Raw genomic sequence first — 20,301 nt, 5'->3', positions numbered from 1 at the left:
TAGTTGATGAAATTTGCAACTAAATATGTGCTTTGATATTTTCCCTTAATAACCTCTCACTATCGAGATAAAAGTGAAATTAACGAACATTTCAAATTTGAGGGGAGACCGCACTGACATTTCAAAATAGTAGATTATGTGGTAAGGTCGATAGGCCGAGGTTTGTAAGTCGTGTGAAGTTTGCAGCGCGAGGCGTCGGTAAGTCGGAGACAAGGTTCGCCGAAGACGAGAGTCTCGAACGTACTATTCTGATGAGTGTGAGGGTTGCAGACCGAGGCGAATCCGAGGAATCCAATCACATGAATCAGAAAAGTTGTTTTCGGTCGAATGGCGAACATAACTTTTCATCACGCTGTGACGAAAAGTGAACTTTTCGGCACGCTCCGCGTGCCTAAAAGTCCAATTTCCGCCACATTGTGATGAAAAATATTGTTCGTAACTCGTGAAAAAATGTTTTTTAGCTCGTGGGATTATATCACTCGCCTTCGGCTCGTGATATAAACCTTCCAATCGCCAAAAAACACTTTTTTGCTTTTAGCTCGTGGTATACTATTTCATCACGCTGTGACGAAAAGTGAACTTTTCGGCACGCTCCGCGTGCCTAAAAGTCCAATTTCCGCCACATTGTGATGAAAAATATTGTTCGTAACTCGTGAAAAAATGTTTTTTAGCTCGTGGGATTATATCACTCGCCTTCGGCTCGTGATATAAACCTCCCACTCGCCAAAAAACACTTTTTTGCACTCGTTACGAAATATACTATTTCTTCACAATGCCCCCATAAACGGCGTTTGACAATCACGAAGTGTCCGTAAAAGGACACTTTACGGACAGTGTAATGAAGTAGTACATTACATGCCTGAGCCTTGGAAAATAGATTAAAAAAAAAAAAAATCTTTTTCCCTTAAAATCTCTCGCTCTTGAGATGCAATAATTAGTCATAATTAACCCAAAGTTGATAAACGATTTCATAATTTTTGTGAATCATTCAACTGTTCCTTCATTCTTTTAACTTCATTTATATCCAAGACATACATCGCACATACATCCCTTACATGCTTACATCCGTTTATTTTTAATCATTGTCGTCACAGTTCTGTTTTTAATTACTTTCCGGAAGAAGGTTAACTCATTGAAAATAAAACTCATCAATTACCCTTTAACTTCTCAAGTTTTTTTCCTACATTAATGGGGTCTGTAGCGCCGGAAATACTTCAAAGAGTATGTTACATTATTTGCGGTGCCCTCTAACTGACTTATACCTGAAGATCAGGAGATTGTGTGGTCGTCGGGGATATTATTCTGGCAGACAACTGGATACTCACGATCTCTCCAACACTTACCCGAGTAGACACAGTCGTACCTCACTGTTGAGAATTGAAATACTCGTGGAAATCTTTACCAGTGCGATGTATTTCAACGTAATTAAAGTCATCTCAATTAGTATGGATCTCACTCTTACGTCAGGCATGTTAAATTTACGGTGTAATTAATATCACTTGGCTGAGCCAACCCAATTTTGAATCAATTTATTATTACATTACCAATAATCGATGAAATTTTTCATTACATTATTAATCAATAATCGCCATTGAAGATGGGCAATTACGGAGATAATATTTAACTATTGAAAAAATATATAATTTTTTTATTAATGATCCATTCAAATGAGGTTTTCCATCTTTAAAAATAATTAATGATCAATCTCCAACTTCAAATTTCTATTACATTTTTTATTTTCATATCTCAATGAAGATTAACAAACAGCAGTTATTTGTGTAATTTTATCAGAACATATTTGTTCTACAGTAATGATTAATCCTGATCCCTCTTAATGTGTAATCTCGTAGCTGGACGGGGGAGGTGATGGCTGATTGTTAACAGAATCTTAGATTTATCAGGTGAAATAGATGAGAAAATTCATCAAGCAAATTGTTTCATTCTGCTTTTCAAATGAGTCGCATTAAATTCCTTCAACAATGAGAATAAATTTTCTTTTGCTTTCTTGTCCAATCAGTGAAGTGCTCTCTTTTCCGGCATAACACGAATAATAAACGTCAGTAACTCATTAAATATCATTTCCCTCAGGTGTTGGTGTAATAAAATTGGGGGGAAATAGTGAGCATGTTCGGGGATCTCGTAAATATGTTGTTATTGTTTTGGGAATGTGGTTGGAATGGGTGGCTTTAGGGGGAATATAACGAGATCTTTTTTTGTTGGGGATTTCAGGATCTAGAAAAAAGGTCCTTATTTTTTTTACTCTCAACTCACTAGCTTTGGAGATATTGCCCGAATAATCATGAATTTCTTTCGATTTGTAAGACATTTGGTGTCAATTATTTTGGAAATCTCTTGAGAATTCATGGGATCAAAAAAACCATTGGAATACCTTTTCTTTTTGGAAATGTCATGATTCACAAGAAAAAATTTCCTTGACGTTTTTCTCTGCACTAACAGGTTGAGATCTTTGAAAATAGTTCTTCAATTCCTAATTGAATACAAAATTCATCAAAAAATTGATATAAATTCCTGAGTTGTATGACTAATTAACTTCTGTGATTCCTTTCGAAAAATTTTTCTCACATTTTCCATCAAATTTACAACTTTCAAAGGTATTCACAAAGTAATTTGCGAATTCTCTTCCACTTCTCTGGTTGAATCAATGTGTTCAACGGAAATTCAAACTGTTTGTGAATTCTCCGAATGTACATGGTAGTAACACTGATTTCAGGGGCTTGAAGCGACATTGAGTGACAGCAAAAAGAAGTACGGCGACAAGGTGAATGCACTCCTGTCTGCCTGGACGCAAGTCACCAATTACATTCCTACCGCAAGCCCGGAAGACACCCAGAATCTAATAGAATGGGTCCACAAGTGAGTAAAAACATTATTTGTTCTTTTTACTTTCGAATTAGCTCTGCATTTGTCCAAATTTAAGTGTTCAATGTTTCCTGTTGGAATAACTAAATATGGTCTAAGAAGTCCGGAATTGAACTCTTAGATTCTATCCGTTTTCCATTTTCCTTTTTAAACTCCGCGCTTACGGATTCATCAATTTCTATCATTTTTTTCCCCCATGTATGTTGCATCGCATTAACTATACTCCTGTGTTACAAAGAATTTCACTCAAGTTATTCTAAAGTTTGGTTTATTGTTGCTTTAAAATAAAAAATGATTTTTAATGGATTTAATTCACTCGGATCTCAATCCCAGTTTCAGCTCGATCAAAATTCGACTGTTATCACTGCAGCCACAAGATCTCCATTATTTATGAATATTTTCTTCAATTATTGTTTTTGAGACCGAACAATAACGCCATAGTACTTCTAATTTCATGAGAAAAATAATTTGTAACAGGAATGATTTATTTAGTCAATTTTATTTTTCTTTTCAACTGAGTTGTCCATTTCATAGGCTAAACATCCTTCAATATTTATTTCATGCGTTGATTGGATTAATTGTGCAAGCAATAGAGTTATTTATACAATTATTTTACTCTCATTAAAGACACATGAAGCTTCTAGTGGCAATAATTGTGACATTAACGGTAATTTGCCCTAGTCAAAGTTCAGTGGGAGTTAATCAAGATTTCGTCGAGGTTGGATAGAGTTTCATTAGGGTTTTCCGGAAGTCGTCTGATTTTGTTTCAAAATACCTAATCGTAATCTAAAAAGACCAACAGGGCAATTTATATATCTTATTAGGGAAACAATTTCGTTCGAAAGGAAATTGCTAATTTGTTAGCAAAAAGAAATATATTAAACGGAAAAAAACAATTACCCACTTGTTTCTTTTGTTGACCTGTGATTATTTTTTTCGTTTCGAAAGAAAGGAGAGAAGTGGTACAGGCAGTGGTACAGATTTATTTAGTCAATTTTATTTTTATTTTCAACTGAGTTGTCCATTTCATAGGCTAAACATCCTTCAATATTTATTTCATGCGTTGATTGGATTAATTGTGCAAGCAATAGAGTTATTTATACAATTATTTTACTCTCATTAAAGACACATGAAGCTTCTAGTGGCAATAATTGTGACATTAACGGTAATTTGCCCTAGTCAAAGTTCAGTGGGAGTTAATCAAGATTCCGTCGAGGTTGGATAGAGTTTCATTAGGGTTTTCCGGAAGTCGTCTGATTTTGTTTCAAAATACCTAATCGTAATCTAAAAAGACCAACAGGGCAATTTATATATCTTATTAGGGAAACAATTTCGTTCGAAAGGAAATTGCTAATTTGTTAGCAAAAAGAAATATATTAAACGGAAAAAAACAATTACCCACTTGTTTCTTTTGTTGACCTGTGATTATTTTTTTCGTTTCGAAAGAAAGGAGAGAAGTGGTACAGGCAAGTTGCTTTGCGTTGGTGAAATTGGTTGAAGCCTAAAGAGACAAAGGGTGGAGAGGAAAAAGGAATGAAAGATTGAATTATCGTTCTAGTTGATATGCTAATTCCATGAATCCAATTAAATTATGCAAAAAGCCGCATCTAGTGCTCCATTCAGGCTTACTGCGTAGCATCCGGGAAATAAGAATCCATATAAATCCTTGGGTGTTGTTTTTTTTTCTATTTTTGAATAGGCTCTTTATACTTTCTATTTTCTTTGAATTTCGAATTTTCCATTTCTTTTTACTTTGGAAGCTCTACAGTCGTATTCAAAACTAATTAGGTTTTCATTATTATCATTTCTATTGTTCTCAATCTTTTTTCATTGTGTGGAGTTGACGGAAATTAGTGGTCTAGAAGCAGTTTGTAAATACTTTTGTGTAGGAACATCTTTATTATATTAAGGAAATAACGTGTAGGTTTCTTCACAATGAGTGTAGATGAGGTTCATTCCTTTTGTTATTTTAAATTTCGAGTCTTCGGTCGAAGAGAAATAAAAATAATATTTGAAACTTCAGGGAAAATAGTCTCTTCCTGTTATTTTGTGGAAATTTTTCAGAGGAAACATTTAGATTATGGGCGTTCATTTCACTCCTAATTTATTCAAAAAAAACTCGTGGTTCGGTATTCTTGAAAGATTATTATTGTTGAAATGCTTTTTTTCGGGTCCAGTTAATCAAAAAAAATTTGTTGAGAGGACTTTCTCTATGCATGCATTCCAATCCTACAACTGTTTTCATGTATGAAGTTCTATTAATATCTCTGATTTTTTCTTGTTATTTCAAAGTGGATCGAAAGCTATTTTTGAAACCCCAGTGAGAATTCTCGCGCCATGAAAATTCGATGTGGGATTTTTCTCTGTAGATAAAAACTCTAATATTAGTGCCTCATATTTTAAACTTGTAGCTTGCATTAACTCCCAGATTGAAGTAGTAGTATTCACTCAGAGTTGAATATAACTTTCGGTAGAACTCTTTTTGTGAGAATAAATTTGAAATTCCGACATTTCCATCTTCGAGAATTCAGTTCCATTTCTGTGAAATCACTGAAAGCATTTGGTCGCCATAAAAAATTATATTTGGGCCCTCAGAAAAATACTCTGTTTGGGACAAATTTTAATGACGCCTGCTCATATTTCCAGACTTGATCTTCCTATTTTAATTTCATCATACATTTCGTTTTTAATCAATTTAAAATCATTGATGAGTGAAAGATCGAAAAAGTGTTAAAGTGAATGTTGATGAGTGAAAGAAATTGATCCGTTAAAATTCCGACTTAATCCCTCCCCAAAAACTGTACTTCCCTCTCGAAAATAATGAACTGTAATATTCAAAATCCAGCAGAGATATTCAAACAGACGACAAACTTTTACATGAGAATATTTCCACCTGAGTATCAAATCCTGCCACAACTTCTCATCCTCTTCAATTACTAAAAACAAGTAGGATTTTCATAGGTATTGTTCTCAAATTTGTACCTCACCGTTGAAGTTCACAAAATGTAACCACGAGAACCCAGCAGACATGCACAAAAAATATACTAACAATAAACAGTACTGTAAAGCAAACAAGTAGTAACAAATATATGAATATGCACATTGATTTATTTGGAAAAAATGGAGCAAAATAAAACATTTGCTCTATCAATTTTTCGCGAATTAACGTTTTTTTCAACGTTTATTTTTCCCCACAAAATTGATCCAACGAGTTTCTCCAAAAATGTTATGTGGAACTGCTATCATACATTCTAAACCCCTTTTTTTATTTTATATTTCCAGACACACCCTGGATCTTGTACTACGTGGGGAGTGGCCAAAATTGACACAAGCAACAAAGACTCACCTAGGCGTAACTCTGCAGAGGTGTGCAAATCATCTTGCTCAACACCCTGCAGCAGCAATATGTACATCCCTGATATCATTCGTACACAATCCATGGTCAAATCCAGTATTAGTGAAAATAATTAGTCGTACATCGGACGAGGACAAGAATTGCGATGTCGAGGATGAGGAGGAATTTTGTTGTTCGGAAAAGGGTGAATTATTAGTAATGAGACTTAGAATATTGTGTGAGGAGCGGTGTGAGGACATAGCAATACATCTTGCTGCTGCTTGCGTTCGCACCTTGAGAAGAAGCGAACGTTTGCAGGCGTTATCGGATACTCAGCACGTTCAGTACATGATTGATCTATACATTGTTATACTGTACAAACTAAAACGCACTAAAGATATACTCGCTCAAGTAAGTTGCAATTTTTACGTAATTATTGTTATTTGCATTTAATAATAGAGTTGTAAAATCAGATCAGATATAGAGTGAAAAACTTTGGAAGGAAGATGTTTAGAGAAAAATGCCAAAAGATAATTTCTTTCTTGAGAATTTGATTTTTTATACATTTTCCATTCGATTAACTGGCTTTAGAGAAATTTTCAGAATAGTTTATATAGATTTGTCCGCATATTTGAAATCAATTAGCTATTGTAAATATTTTCGAATAGATTGCATTCAGCAAACCTTTCCAAAACATTTCCTTTAGACAATTTTGCAATCTCGAGAAAAATTATCTGACGTTTTTCTCTTATAAACGTAATAGTTATAGCGATTATAAAACTTTAACTGAAATTGCAGATTTTGTTGAAAATATCGGTAAATTTAATTTCGGCTTATTTTGCTATTTATTTTCTGAAAGACAGAGATTCTGTGGAATTACAACATTCACGAGTTCATCTCTTGTTTTTCCATAATTTTACAATAGAATTATTCAAAAATTTGAATTTAACAATGAAAATGTTTCTATGAAAATTCGCAGTTAAAATTAATGGACTTCAATGATGGACTGGGGATACTCCAGAGATTAAGCGGTGAGAAACCCACAAAGTACAGAACTGCGCGTATTTGGAGACTATCGCCTAGAGCAGCCGAAGTTGTTGCACAGTATTTGGCAACAGCGGGCATGGTGGGATCCATTTCTGATATTGGGGGTAATGTACTGGAGGAGATTTTCAACTCATGGGCTAAATTGTATTCCAAAAACTCAATACAGTCAACACTGCCGGAGATGATCAGAAAATTAATCGAGCCAGCTGAGAGTGCCCAGCACATCTACCTATTCTGTGCTGTGCTCTTGAAGCATGTGAGTATGATTTTTAATTAAAACAAATTTTCAACATGAAAATTAGTGACGAATTGTCAAAAGACGGAATGTTCAAGATTGATTCTCGAATTCTATTCTGTGAGAAAATATCGAGAGAACTTTTCTTCATATTTTTTCAAATCCATTAGTTTCAGAGATGTTGGTAGAATAATGATCTAATGAATGTAGATTTCGTGGTTAATTTGATATTTCATCGTTTGTGAATTTTACAAATATTTTGGGAGTGAGTGGTTCTATCGAAACATATACAAATACATTTTTGTACTGAATATAATGTTACAAAGAAATTGCATTTCCTTTAGAGATATTGACAGAATAGTGATGCAATAGGTGAAGATTATAATACATGTACACAATTCATTATTTCATCATTCATCAATTCTCATGGTCTTTCGATGATGAGTCGTCCTAAGAAAAAACCTCAAGAGCCATTTCAAAATTTCTCCTCCTCCAGGCCATTTTTCGGTCAAGAGCCATTGCTTGTAAATTTTTTTCTGTATGAAGAGCCTCGAAAATTCTTCTCCAAATTCAGAAATATTTGCGAAATTTCGCACTTGACTTACAACAAAACAGTTATTAATTGTTTAAATAACTGGCTAGTGAGTAGTTCCAGAGAAAAAAAAATCAAAGATCTTTTTGTAAAGAATTTAATTCACCAGTGGTCAAATTAGTAATAGATGAAGATTATTTACTTGATCCATAATTTTATCATTTATGAATTCTCAAATTATCTCGATAATAAGTGCTCCTAGTGAAAAATGTTAAAGACAGTTATTACAGAAAATTTTACTCCCCTGTGAAAAGATTTTTTGCCATTTTCCTCATTTCCATAAATGTTCTAATGAATGAAGATTACGACCTTGAGTAATAACTCCATCATTTACAAATTTTCAAATATTTCAATAATAAGTGCTTGTAAAAAAAATATCGAAAAACATTGTCTATAGAATATTGAATTGCCTACAAAAATTATTCTCTTGATTTCTTCAAACCCCTTAGTTTTCGAAATGATTGCAAAATTATGATCTAATTGATAACGATTTTGTACTTAACTCAAAATTACGACTCACAAATTGTTTTCTAATCGCCCATCATTACTCCTCCCCCAAAAATCCTCTCTAAATTAATCCCCAAACTTCCCAGATAACCCCCAACTCACCTTCCACAGTTCATCATTAGATTAATAATCCCGGAGCGAGCCCTCTCACTAATGCCGGAAATTATTAATTTACAGTTTGGCGATAGTATAAAGCCCGTGGTAATTGAATCCTACATCAGAGCACTGACAACCGACATGAATGAAATGGAAAATCAAAAGGCCAAATCCGACAAAGAACACGAGCGTGAAATAGCTAAACGTCTGAGTACCCAGTTTCTCAAATTGGCCGATGTTGTTGAAAGTAGTATTGACATTGCTAAGGAGTGTGTATTGACAGCATTCTCATTACATCCAACTCGTGCCTGTTATGATAGAATACGTGAGATTGCTGTGGCGTGTGGTAAAATGAAGGAGAATGGTTGTACAACTGATGTAACTGTTGATGACAGATTGTCAAGCAGCCTTGGGGATGCAAAAATCGATGCTGGAAGGGCAGATGGAAGCTCCAAAACCCCTAATGACAAAGTAAAAACGGTTAAGAACGTTGATTGCAGAGATAAACTGTTGAAAAGTTTGCTATCATCACCATCGAAGAAGGATCCACCTAGTAGCTGTCCTCTCCACCCACGGAGCAACTCCACGACTCAAGGGTCAGTGGGCACTCTCTGTTTCAATTGTGGTGAATTCACAGGCATCGACAACACGAAAAAACCTGTGGAAAAATCCGAATCAAAAGTTTCCCGATCATTGAACAGCACAACAAATTCAACAGTGTCAGAAATGTACGAAGAGAAGAGCCATGCACCAGGTCAAGTGCTGGATGGAGTTAAACTCGGTCTATCTCGTCAGCTCTGTGACGACCTCCAAGTAGTCCTCAATAGCCCCAGATACCACAACCTTAATTGGGCCCTGGATTGGACAGAGCTGAATACCCTCTGTGACACCTATCTCCATCACGCTGAGGAGATAAGAAACACGAACAAGGAGCTAAAATACCTGAACATTGATTACAATCTGTTCAAGAATTGGCCCTCGCCCCAGCCCTCAGATGAGGAGAATGCAATAGGTGTTTATGGGATTGAGAAGGGGTACGAGCCCTGGGTGGATGTGCCATCAGACAACTCAGAGAGGTTTGGATCCTCCCAGCCAGCTGCTGCCTACAAGAGAACAACACCAAGACGAAGTCTGGAAGATTCATCAGACTCGGACAGTGGTAGTTTATTACAAGTGAGGAGAACAGCTAGACAACGTAAATTAAACAGACTTGAGTCATCAGAGAGTGATTACGACAGTGGTGACCGTAAGCCAAAGCATTTTCGTGTGAATTCAGGGTCTGTATCAGATACTGAAGACACTAATACTCAGGACAGTCAGACTGACAGTCTCGGTAGTGATGGTTGCAGACAGGAAAAGAAAACAAATAAATCGTGCAATAAAGATATGACGAAGGAGCGAGGCAAGTCTAAGCACTTTCGTATGTTAGTTAATGAAAATATAAGGCGAATCAATGATGATGTCACTGGATCTGATGTCAGTAATGAACATATTACTCTATTCGCTGCTGACATGGATGAGAACAAAAGGGAGACTATCAAGGGATCAGCATATCCATCTGCACCATTGAGAATACTGACTGAAAAACGAAGTGATCCAGCTGTGCTCAAGTCATTGCGTATGTTCAGACATCAGAACACTAAAGTTGTACAGAAAAATATTTTAAATAACAAAACAAAGGACAATGTAGCGAACAATAACTCGAACAGTGTTGCTAAATTTGCACCGATGCTGAGTACATTAAATTTAAATCCTAAAATTGTGTTAACTAGAGCTGATGAGATCGATCGTAAATTATTGCAATCGAAGAAGCCAACTCTCAGTACTGGTGATTTAACGAGTGAACTCATGAATATTCAAAAGAAGATGACATTCTCACCTCACAAGAACTCGATCAACTCATTTCACAAACGTAAAAGTGATCCAAACAATAAGAATAAAAATCGAAAAAATAGGAAATCAATTAATTCAAGTCTGGGGAATGACTATGGACTCTTGGCAAAAGCAGTGAGGGATTCAGATATCAACACTAGACTTGCTAAAAATGTTCCTGGATTGAACTCCTTGGACATGATGGTGCCCCCAAGGGTGCAGTCTACAGTGAACGTGGTACAACTCTCTCGAAATATACCACAGAGTCCAAACTCAGGGTCAATAAACAGTGGCAACACTCCCCCGAGAAATAGAACGTCAAGCATAGCAGGTAACATTCAACTTCCTGGCACCCCATCGTCTGGGGGTCACGACAGTGGCGTTGGAATGAGTCCTGCTGGTCAAACTCCACCTCCAAGATCCTCAGCACTTCATGATGTTGGTGAAGAGGCTAATCAGCCTCCGGACACATCATCCCCAGGATCAACAAACCCCTCGACTGAGCCTGACAGCCCAAGAACTCAACGAATGAATCAGAACGATTCACCAAATAAATCACCATCCCCCTCGTCAGCAGCCGGAACAGTGCCAACATCAGAACAAATTCAATTAGTTTATAAACAAGATGGAATGTATCAACTGGCATCTGTCAACCCAAACGTTGTTACCAATCAACGAAGTGTTTTGACTCTTCAGAATTTAGAGGAAGGTTCTACTGTTCGTCATGTCCAGAGATTACAGGAGTCCACCACTAGAAATACCTATGAAAGATCTGGAGTCAAGGTACAGCAACAGCAGCCTGGCCAGAACACAGGTCTCCCAAAGTTCCAACATGCCTTTGGAAAAACGATCTACACCTTATCAGCAGAGACCTCGACCACAGCAGCCTCATCCACGACAGACACCATCACCCAACCCCTCAGCCTCCAGAAAACCTCCACCAACCTCTCCAAAGCAGTCCAAACCTCGGTACCAAGTACCCAAGCCAACATCAATGTACAATCAATAACGAACATTCCGAATTTACAATTAACCACTGGCAGACCGATCCTCAATATTGTGCAGAGTGGAAGTGGGAGCGCAGGGGTCACGACTCCAACAGCCACTCAGACGATAACTCAGCTGGTTCAAAATGCTTCACCAGGGGTTATTTATGCTCAAAAGATTCCCACCAATGTCACAATATCAACGACGAATCCTGGACAGTTGAACCTCATTCCCACGATTTCCCATACGAACTCGTTGCCAGGGGGCAGAGCTGGTGTTGTCAAATTGAACATCATCAGGACACCATTGAGACAGCAGAATATAGCCATCCAAGCAGCTTTGACTGGCTCAAGAATCCAGACTAATCAGCAGAGAACCCCAGCCACTCCCCAGCCTCAACAAGCAGTGAGAACAGACTCTCTTCTGAATGAAGTCGCCAATCCAGTGAGTTCAACAACATTAGAACAGTTGAGAGAGTTCGAGAGCGTCTTGGAACAAGTGAAGGAGCGCAGTACGATCCAGCCCCAGCAGCACCAGAACTCGACGACGACAACAACAACAGTGCAAACTCAAACTACAACTCAACAGACTGTAGCTAAGCAGCACGATCAGCAGACATCAGTGTCAGCCCTCGCTCAACAGCTCCTCATCTCCACCCAGTCGTCCTCAAGCTCTGAATTCTCTAGCAACGGTAATGCAGTCTCCTTCCAGCAGGACGTATTCCCTCAGAAGGTATCCCTGGCTACCATCACTCAAAGTAACGTAACAACAACTCAGAAAGTGACAAACTCAACTCCAGTGGTTGTATTCACGAGCTATTGTCAACCAGCTGCATCACCAGCTCTCAGTGTCACCTCTCAAAGTTCCTCAAGCCCCTGTGTCACTCCAGCCCCAGCGTCAGTCCCCTCAGCTGGCAAAACCCCACCCACACCATCTCCAAAGAGTGGCAAGAAGACAGTCCCCAAGACTGTTAAGACCAGTGCGACGAATACATCAAAAGCATCGCCAATTCCCAAACCTCAACAGAAGCCTCAGGAGGACGAGCAGACAGCCCAGAGGATCTACACGATCCTGGCCGAGTACGCCGAGCAACTACGGAATTCTCCTGATCTGAATAACAAGCCAGCTCCCAGAAGACGCTCCAATCCTCCGACAAACCCCAGTCAATCGTCAAAAAGAAAGAAATCCTCGGGTAAATCGAAACTATCTGGTCAGCAGTCCTCGGAGATGAGCCCCAGTGCTGAAGACCTGGGGAGGACAATGGGCTCTGAGGACTCTTCCAGTGGTGTTGTCCAGATCCAGGACTCCCCTGCAGGTTTCACATCGCAGGACGAAGCAGCGACACCAGCAGCATCAGTAGACTCAGCTCCAGAGTCCACTAGAAACATCACAAATGACTCCAACGATGGAGTAGAGGTGAACGTTAAACGAAGGAATCTGTTTTTTACAGAGTCTGGTAGTGGCCAGCCTCGAGCTGTCATAGTACAGGAGACAGTTCCAGCAGCTTCAGTCAGTGTAAGTGAAGCATTAGCTTCAGTCACTGGTAAAGTCACTGGAACCACTGCTGTATTCGTCTCAGGGACTAACTACGTGTTGCCTATGAACCTGATGAAGGGAACCCAGCAGTTTCACATTGTCTCTGGGGGCTCCAAATTGCTGACTGTTCCTGGTGTGAGGACAGCTGGCACCACTGGGGTCTCCAATGCTCTTGTTCTCCAGTCTTTTCTTAATCAAGCCAGCAAGATTATCTCTCAGCCTGGACAGGTGAAGCAGGTAAAGATGCCAACATTGCAGACGTTAACTACTTCTCAAGCATTGAATACTCAGAGTGGACAGAATACTTCAGTCATTATACCTCAGACTGGCACCAGTGGCTTTACGAACGACTCTAATGAAATTACCATTAAAACTGAAGCCCCTGAAATTGTTCCAAAAAGTGAATCAACGACTCCTGTCAGTGAATCCACATCCACGATTTTAGTCAACAAATCCCCCTCGATTGGATTAATTCAACGAAATTTGTCGGATATAACTGACGGTCAACAGATATGTGGAGTTATCACCAGTAATCCTAATTTGACTCTACAAGGGACGAGGATATTCAACTCGTCGATTGCTAAATTGTCGAGTGGACTAAAGACTGAGAGTGTTGTCTGCCTGGCGCAGGCATCGGGAACATCTCAACAATCTGAGAAAAAATTACAGGAGACAACTGGAGATAAATCGGTTCAGATGCATGGGACGATAGCTCTTGCCTTTGCAACACAGTCAGAAGTCCCAGTGATGAATAATAATCAGAGTCAACAGGTGAACCAGAAAGAGACGAAGGAAGTTTCTACTGAGATAGCGTCTGGGGACAAAGTGATATCACCAAAGTCAGTGAAGAGAAAAATCGAGGAGACGTTGGATATCGATGAGAAACCACCACCTACGCTTATCCCTGGAAATTCAATCTCTTCTGGGCTCATCACGACTCTTCAGAGTTCTATCAAAGTCGAGCCAGCATCAGTGACAACATCAGTCGCAAAAATTGAAGACTCAGGGGAATATTCAGTCGCTGAAGAGGCTGGCAGATCAGAAGACCAGCAGTCTCCATTGAGACAGACAAACGAGACGCTGGAGACGACGATAAAAGTGGAGAATGGAGTTTTGTGTGGAAATGCAAGGCTCCAGGAGGCCTGGGAGCCTGAGAGGAAACCCTCCCCAGACACTCCCTGGAGGTTTGTCCCCACCTCGACGAATCAACTCAACATTGAGCCATTGAAGGTCTACTCTAGAGACGGAGAAAACTCAGAGAACGTTCAGAATGTCCTCCAGATCATAAACAAGGGTCAGGGCATCGAGATGGCGAGTGGCCAGGTATTCCAGACGAATGCCAAAAAGTACTACATGAACCACACGCTGGAGCCCTTCCAGCAGTACGCCAAAGGAACAATAGTGAAGAATCAGTCGAATAATCCTAGGGTTGACAGGGAGATGCAGAGACTTGACAGAAATCGTGCGGCACTGGAGCGTGAGTTGAGACTCCAGAAGAGTCTATCAGAGGAGTGTGAGGATCTGGGTGTGGACGAGCCCAGCACGAGTGACTTGTTCCCAGAGGCTGATCTCTTCTTTGACACTAATCACTCTCCCTCATTCGATCACTCCTCCCAGGACGCCTCTTGCTCTCAACCCCTTGGTGTCAAGTTCAATGCGACGTACTTTCGACCTCTAGACTCCTCCAGTGGTAGTAGGGACGCAAGTCCTGTGGATGTCAAAGTGAACGAGAGACGAAAAACACCTGGACAACGGGGAAGGGCCATCAGAGAGGCTCTCAAGAGAACAAAAAGAGATAGACCCGAGGAGAATTCTTTGGAGAACCCAGCCAAACACATGAGGCTGAGTCCAGAGAACTTGAGCCAAGACGATGGATCCAGCACGTCAGACGTCTCCAGGATGTCACCAGGGCATGCAGCCTCTATGGAGAACGTTAATCAACAGAAAATCATATCGAGGAATGGCTCGAAGGAGGGCTCGCCCAGCAGTGCCTCCATGTCAATCCCCTCGAACATGAAATTGGACATGGATTTGGATTCTGAGTCCCTTCCCCTCACCACCAACAATGCAACAGCCAGCTCTGGAGAGGAGTCTTTACCTCTGCTGTCCACCAACACAACTGACGTCACGATACCCTCTCCATTGTCACCAATAGCTGGTCCTCTGTTGTCGACGCACAAGTACACGTATGCCAACAAAAAACGTGCAAAGTCTAAGGTGCTCACTGCTGAATATCTGTCCTGGGAGAGTCCAATATCCGAGAGAACGAGATCCAGCAGTGACGACGAGGACTCGAGCATCAGTGAGTCAATATCCAGTCAGAATGATGACAGTGTCATCACTAATGGCATGGATGACAATCTCCAGGGGGTGAAGACCGATCACTGCACGTACTTGAAGAAGGATAAACTTGTCAATGCTAGGGTTGTTCTTAATCGTGCTGACACTAAAGCCATTCTTGCCAAGAGGGCTAAGGAGGTAATCAATGAGGCTGTTGTCACCAGTGATAAAACATCAGAGGCTTCGGACGATGATACCTGTCATGCAACACTCATTGAACCCGATTGTCGTGCCAGGAGGTCTAGTCTCAGGGGACACGTGAAGAAGGGCTGCCCCTGCTGCAATGGATCGCCGGAGAGACCGAAGAAAAAGTCTGTCAAAGTTGATCACAAGTTGAAGAAGAAATTGATCAGCAAACAAATTGGAAAGAAGAGGTAGTGTTAGTGATTGTACTCTCGCTTTCGTAATTTACGATTTAATTGATTGGTTGAATGAGTGTATTGTACTTGTAAATTTTTGCGAGGGGGAGATACTTTCGACGGGTTTAACGACCAGACAATTAATTGTAGGTGATAAGTTTAGTACTTGCAGCACTTGACCAAAAAGTTATTGAGATGTTGGATGGGTTTATCAGTGAGTAAATGATGTGTGGAAAATTTTTCCGAGTGGATTTGTTTCTTTGGTAGAGCGAGAGGTGGTTGAGTAATTTTGCTCTTTGAATCCGAATTTTTCATGGGTTTATGATAATTTGTATATAAATAGTATGCTTGATCAGTGTATAGCTGGCTTGAAAAAGCTAATTATTGAGATAAGGGTTATATTTAAATGAGGGAGAGGGGGAGAGAAACATTTTTAGATAATGCTCTTCATTAATTATTATTGATTAAGATTAAATTTATTGGATTTAGGGGGAGAGTTTTATGCTCTTCATGATGTAGATGATCGTTTTACGTTTAGGTGTTGTTATAATGATACAATGATTCTAGATGTAGTCTTGAGTCGATTATGAGTGGCAAGTTTAGATTAATGAGGGAGTTGTGAATTTAATTGAACAATTAGAAAATGAAATGCAATTCTAGTCAGGTGAGGCTCGGGTCGAAGTTATAATTAATGAACTTGTGAACATAAACTTATTGATAGATTATTAATATCGGTTTATGAACAGTATCTTTTGGAGGAGGAGAGGTACACTTTTTTTTTCTTAGGTTTATTTTCCTTCTTTTCTTATTATTTTTTATGATTTTGTTTGGCTTTTGTTAAATGCCAGATTGCACAGCATGGAGGAGATCACCTCGGGCCAACCGCAGACTAAAAAATTTTATTTTAAATTGGTAATCCCTTTGGTCGATTAGGATTCAAAAGGAATTTACGACATTTGGGGATTAAGAATTTTTTGGATTTCTAACTCTGAGCTATATTACGCACTCTCTCGCCTCTAGATTATCGTAAATTTATGAAATGTGAAGAATTATTTGCGTTGGCATATTTCGATCGATCGTTCAATTATTATTTACTCATCTCTGGTGATTAATCATTCAGCAGTCAAGTGGTCAAACGTAAGAGATTGAATACAAATTAATTATTGACGTCTTGTTAAACATGGCATCATCTCGGTAATTGAGAATTTTAAGGGAAAATATCAAAATATATTTTCTTGCAAATTTTATCAGATGCACAAAAAATACTTTGACCTTTTCTTCTCACGTCTCTTGTGTTCAAGGTGAAACCATAATTAACAGACGTTAAAATCCTATCACGTTTTCCCACTCTTCTTCAGTATTTTTTTCATTTTTTATATCTCAATGGAAATCACTTGACCCGAATTTATCATCAATCTGTCACAGTGCGCGTGTAAATCCATTCTGTACATTCGAGTAGTTTTCTATAGGAAAAGCAGAACTCATGGAAAAAATAAAAAATAAAAGTATATATATCGTATAATATCGCTGCACTTTAGTACAAAACTGCTTCGTTTTATTTCTGAATAAATCTTGACAGAATTGAACGAATGAATCCATTCGTTTTTGATGCATTGCATTTTTTGTAAAGAATAAATTTCTGGGTAATTGTACAATGAAGTCTGTGTTGATGGTTGTTCTCTCTTCTATCGATAATTGATGAAATCTGTAGTGAAGTTGTAAAATGTGATTTATCTCAGGAACAATTTCTTTTTGAGGAAAGAATGGAAGAAGACCTTTCTTGTTTCTGATGAGATTTTCAAAAAAAAAATGTCTTCTGACATTTTCTCCTGAAATTGTTCATTATCGAGATAATTTCGTAAGAAAAACAGGAAAAAATCAATTCATCACGTTTTATCACTTCATTACTGAAACGAAAATGATAAGAAGAGGTGGTGAGACCTCTACACTAAATTCTCAGAAATGAATGAAGATTTCTATCAATCGTAAATGATTTGTTACTTACAATTAGTAAATGAGTACATTTTGATGAGAGAATTTAAACGATAAATAGAGAAAAAAAAACTGTAGATACGCGATTTTGTGTTGACGTATTTTTCCCCCATTTCCCTTAATTTTTTTTATTTCATTTATTTAGGATTAGAAAAATGTTTGTAACGACTGTGAAGTAGAATATACTGAATAATTATGTGTACTTTAATTGTTTATTTCATTTTTAAACTGATCTCATTATAAATGAAAAAACCTTAGTTCAATAAACTTTAGTATTTATAATACGACTATTGTTTATCGGTTCATTTTTGATTTTCTTCGAGTGCAATTACCTTTGAGATTAGTAAGTTATTCATTTTTCATCAGCTCTTAGGCATTTGGCAACTATCATTGTTCTTCATTTTTCCATGATTATTATTATATTGGTCATGAGTAATTGCAGACTAAAATCATCTAGGTATACTTTTGTGGAGATTTTTATTCTCCGCAAAGAATATCTCTTTACATTTTTTCTCAAAACTCATCACCGACCTGACCCTCTTATTATAAAAAATTGGAAATTTTTATTCTGTATTATTATGGAACTATCATCATGAAAAAATTGACTGAGGACATTTTTTCGGAAATTTTTCACATCTATGAAGAATCTCTCTCGACATTTCCCCCTTAAACCCTTGGTTTAAAATCTTAAACTCGACTTATCAAATTTATCTAAATTAAATTATCAATTGAATTCTGTTTGCTAACTGTGCCCTTAAATTGAACAAGACAAAAACCTAAATACGATCTTCTATCTTCCTGTACATTTAATAGTTAGCAACAATGTTTTACGTGTAAAAAAAAATCACGAGCGGAATATTCTTTTCGCCCGAAATAATAAATTCGTATTTTTCAATAATTAAAAATTTCTTTCGTAAAATAAAGTAAGTCAAAGGAAAATTGTCAAATTGGTGACAAGCTTTTGGACAAAGAAAATCCTCCATTTAGTCGTACCAAATGCATTTAATTAGATAACTAAAAAACCGACATAAAATAACACGATTAACTAGTGAATAAGTGGAATGATTGAATGATAAATTTAGCAAACGAAGAAGAAAAATAAATTTAAAAAACGAGTTTTCCAGTGCTAACTCCAGGTACTTAAGCAGCTTAAAGGGCCGTTAAGAATAAACTTAAGAGGTTTTGTAATGTACATTTATAAGAGTTTAACTGAAATAAACGAGATAACGTGCACTTTAGCACCTTCGAACAGTATTCAGAGCGGTTGTATTTGCATTCATGACTGATTTAATCAGTGATTAAGTTCAATAAAACAAATTAATAACAAATGGACAGTGAAATAAACGAATAAAATGAATTTACTGGGTTGACAACAATTACCCGAAGCATACGGATACCTTCAGACATTTTTAAATTAGCACAAAAACAAATGAAAAGAAAAAACGAGACGAAAAACTGAAGAGAAATGCAGAAAATAATAAGAGATAAAACGGAATGGTAGTGGTAGGAGCATTAATTGCTTCGTAATCCTCTCCTGCTGTTCTGTAAATACTTAGTATTAGTGCCAGGATAGTTTTAATCGCTCTGTAATTATAAAAGAAAAATCGAGAAGAATTGGAGGAGAGAAAATGGGAGATCAAGAGATGAGTAACTATTAATGCAGATGATTGTATTGATAACAACCCGCCGTTTTTAGAAGAGAAAAAGAAAACCATTGTCATACTCTTATCAACTAGTAATACAGATTGGTATCAGTGAATGCATTCTTATCAATTTTATTATCATTACCAGTGATTGAACAGAGTGATAAACTGATTAATGGATTTATTTACTGATCACACTCGTGTATTTATATAAATAATATATATAAACAATTATGTGTGAGTGAGTGCTGTGGGAGATAATGGGAATGAACAATGCACAAATGGTGAAGTATAATACCGAATGGTACCAAAATCAATAATTTAATTTTTAAAAAAGAGGAATCAGACGGCTTTAATAAATAAAAAATAAAGTTAAAAGTAAACGAGCGCATAACTTGTTTAATTTACAGCTTTAACACTAGCTGAAACACTTTGGCTGGAATAATCTGATGGAGAATAATGAATGAATCAATTGAATACTCCGACGATATGACTGTACAGCTATGATGGAAGAATTAATTGAAGAAAATAATGAATACGTGTCAGGAAAATAAAAAAACATATATCGTGAAAATCCTTTTTCAGATTTAAAATGTGGAAGTATTGGGGATTGCATATTGTACATAAACAAGACATATTTTCTATAATAAGGCACGTCGCTCGGTAAGATTGACGGTCTGACAAAAAAAGATATTGCAATATTACGATAATTCTTTCAAGAAAAACAAATTTTAAAATGAAAAAACAACTTAGGATAGTGTTCCATCAGTTTATGTAATGTATCAATAGAAGAAGGTCTGACAGAATATAAATGAAAGTTCTGTATTTAAGTGGTGAGATTTTTGATTGATGAGAACCTTCCCTTTTTTTCTTTCTTTTGG

The 20,301-nt window shown here is 37.6% G+C and overlaps 1 protein-coding gene across 1 annotated transcript; it reads left to right on the top strand.

Moving 5' to 3' along the window:
* The first annotated feature begins 2,124 nt into the window (after positions 1 to 2,124).
* On the top strand, positions 2,125 to 20,250 carry LOC107037266 (mucin-5AC). The gene is made up of 5 exons (XM_015255727.1): positions 2,125 to 2,139; positions 2,732 to 2,874; positions 6,163 to 6,625; positions 7,194 to 7,517; positions 8,773 to 20,250. The coding sequence occupies exons 1-5, from the start codon at positions 2,125 to 2,127 to the stop codon at positions 15,802 to 15,804; spliced, it is 7,977 nt and encodes a 2,658-aa protein (XP_015111213.1). The 3' UTR covers positions 15,805 to 20,250.
* The last annotated feature ends 51 nt before the right edge of the window (positions 20,251 to 20,301 follow it).

The sequence above is a fragment of the Diachasma alloeum genome, unplaced genomic scaffold (genome assembly GCF_001412515.2).
Source record: "Diachasma alloeum isolate Michigan unplaced genomic scaffold, Dall2.0 Dall_scaffold_00216, whole genome shotgun sequence".
Lineage (NCBI taxonomy): Eukaryota > Metazoa > Arthropoda > Insecta > Hymenoptera > Braconidae > Diachasma > Diachasma alloeum.
The sequence above is the reverse complement of the archived record's forward strand: the minus strand, read 5'-3'. Positions and strand labels throughout refer to the sequence as shown.

Bases quoted from the DNA above. Each gene is read 5' to 3' on its own strand.
- LOC107037266 (XM_015255727.1), top strand. The intron at 2,875-6,162 runs GTGAGTAAAAAC...TTATATTTCCAG, and splicing joins CTAATAGAATGGGTCCACAA to ACACACCCTGGATCTTGTAC. The intron at 7,518-8,772 runs GTGAGTATGATT...ATTAATTTACAG, and splicing joins GTGCTGTGCTCTTGAAGCAT to TTTGGCGATAGTATAAAGCC.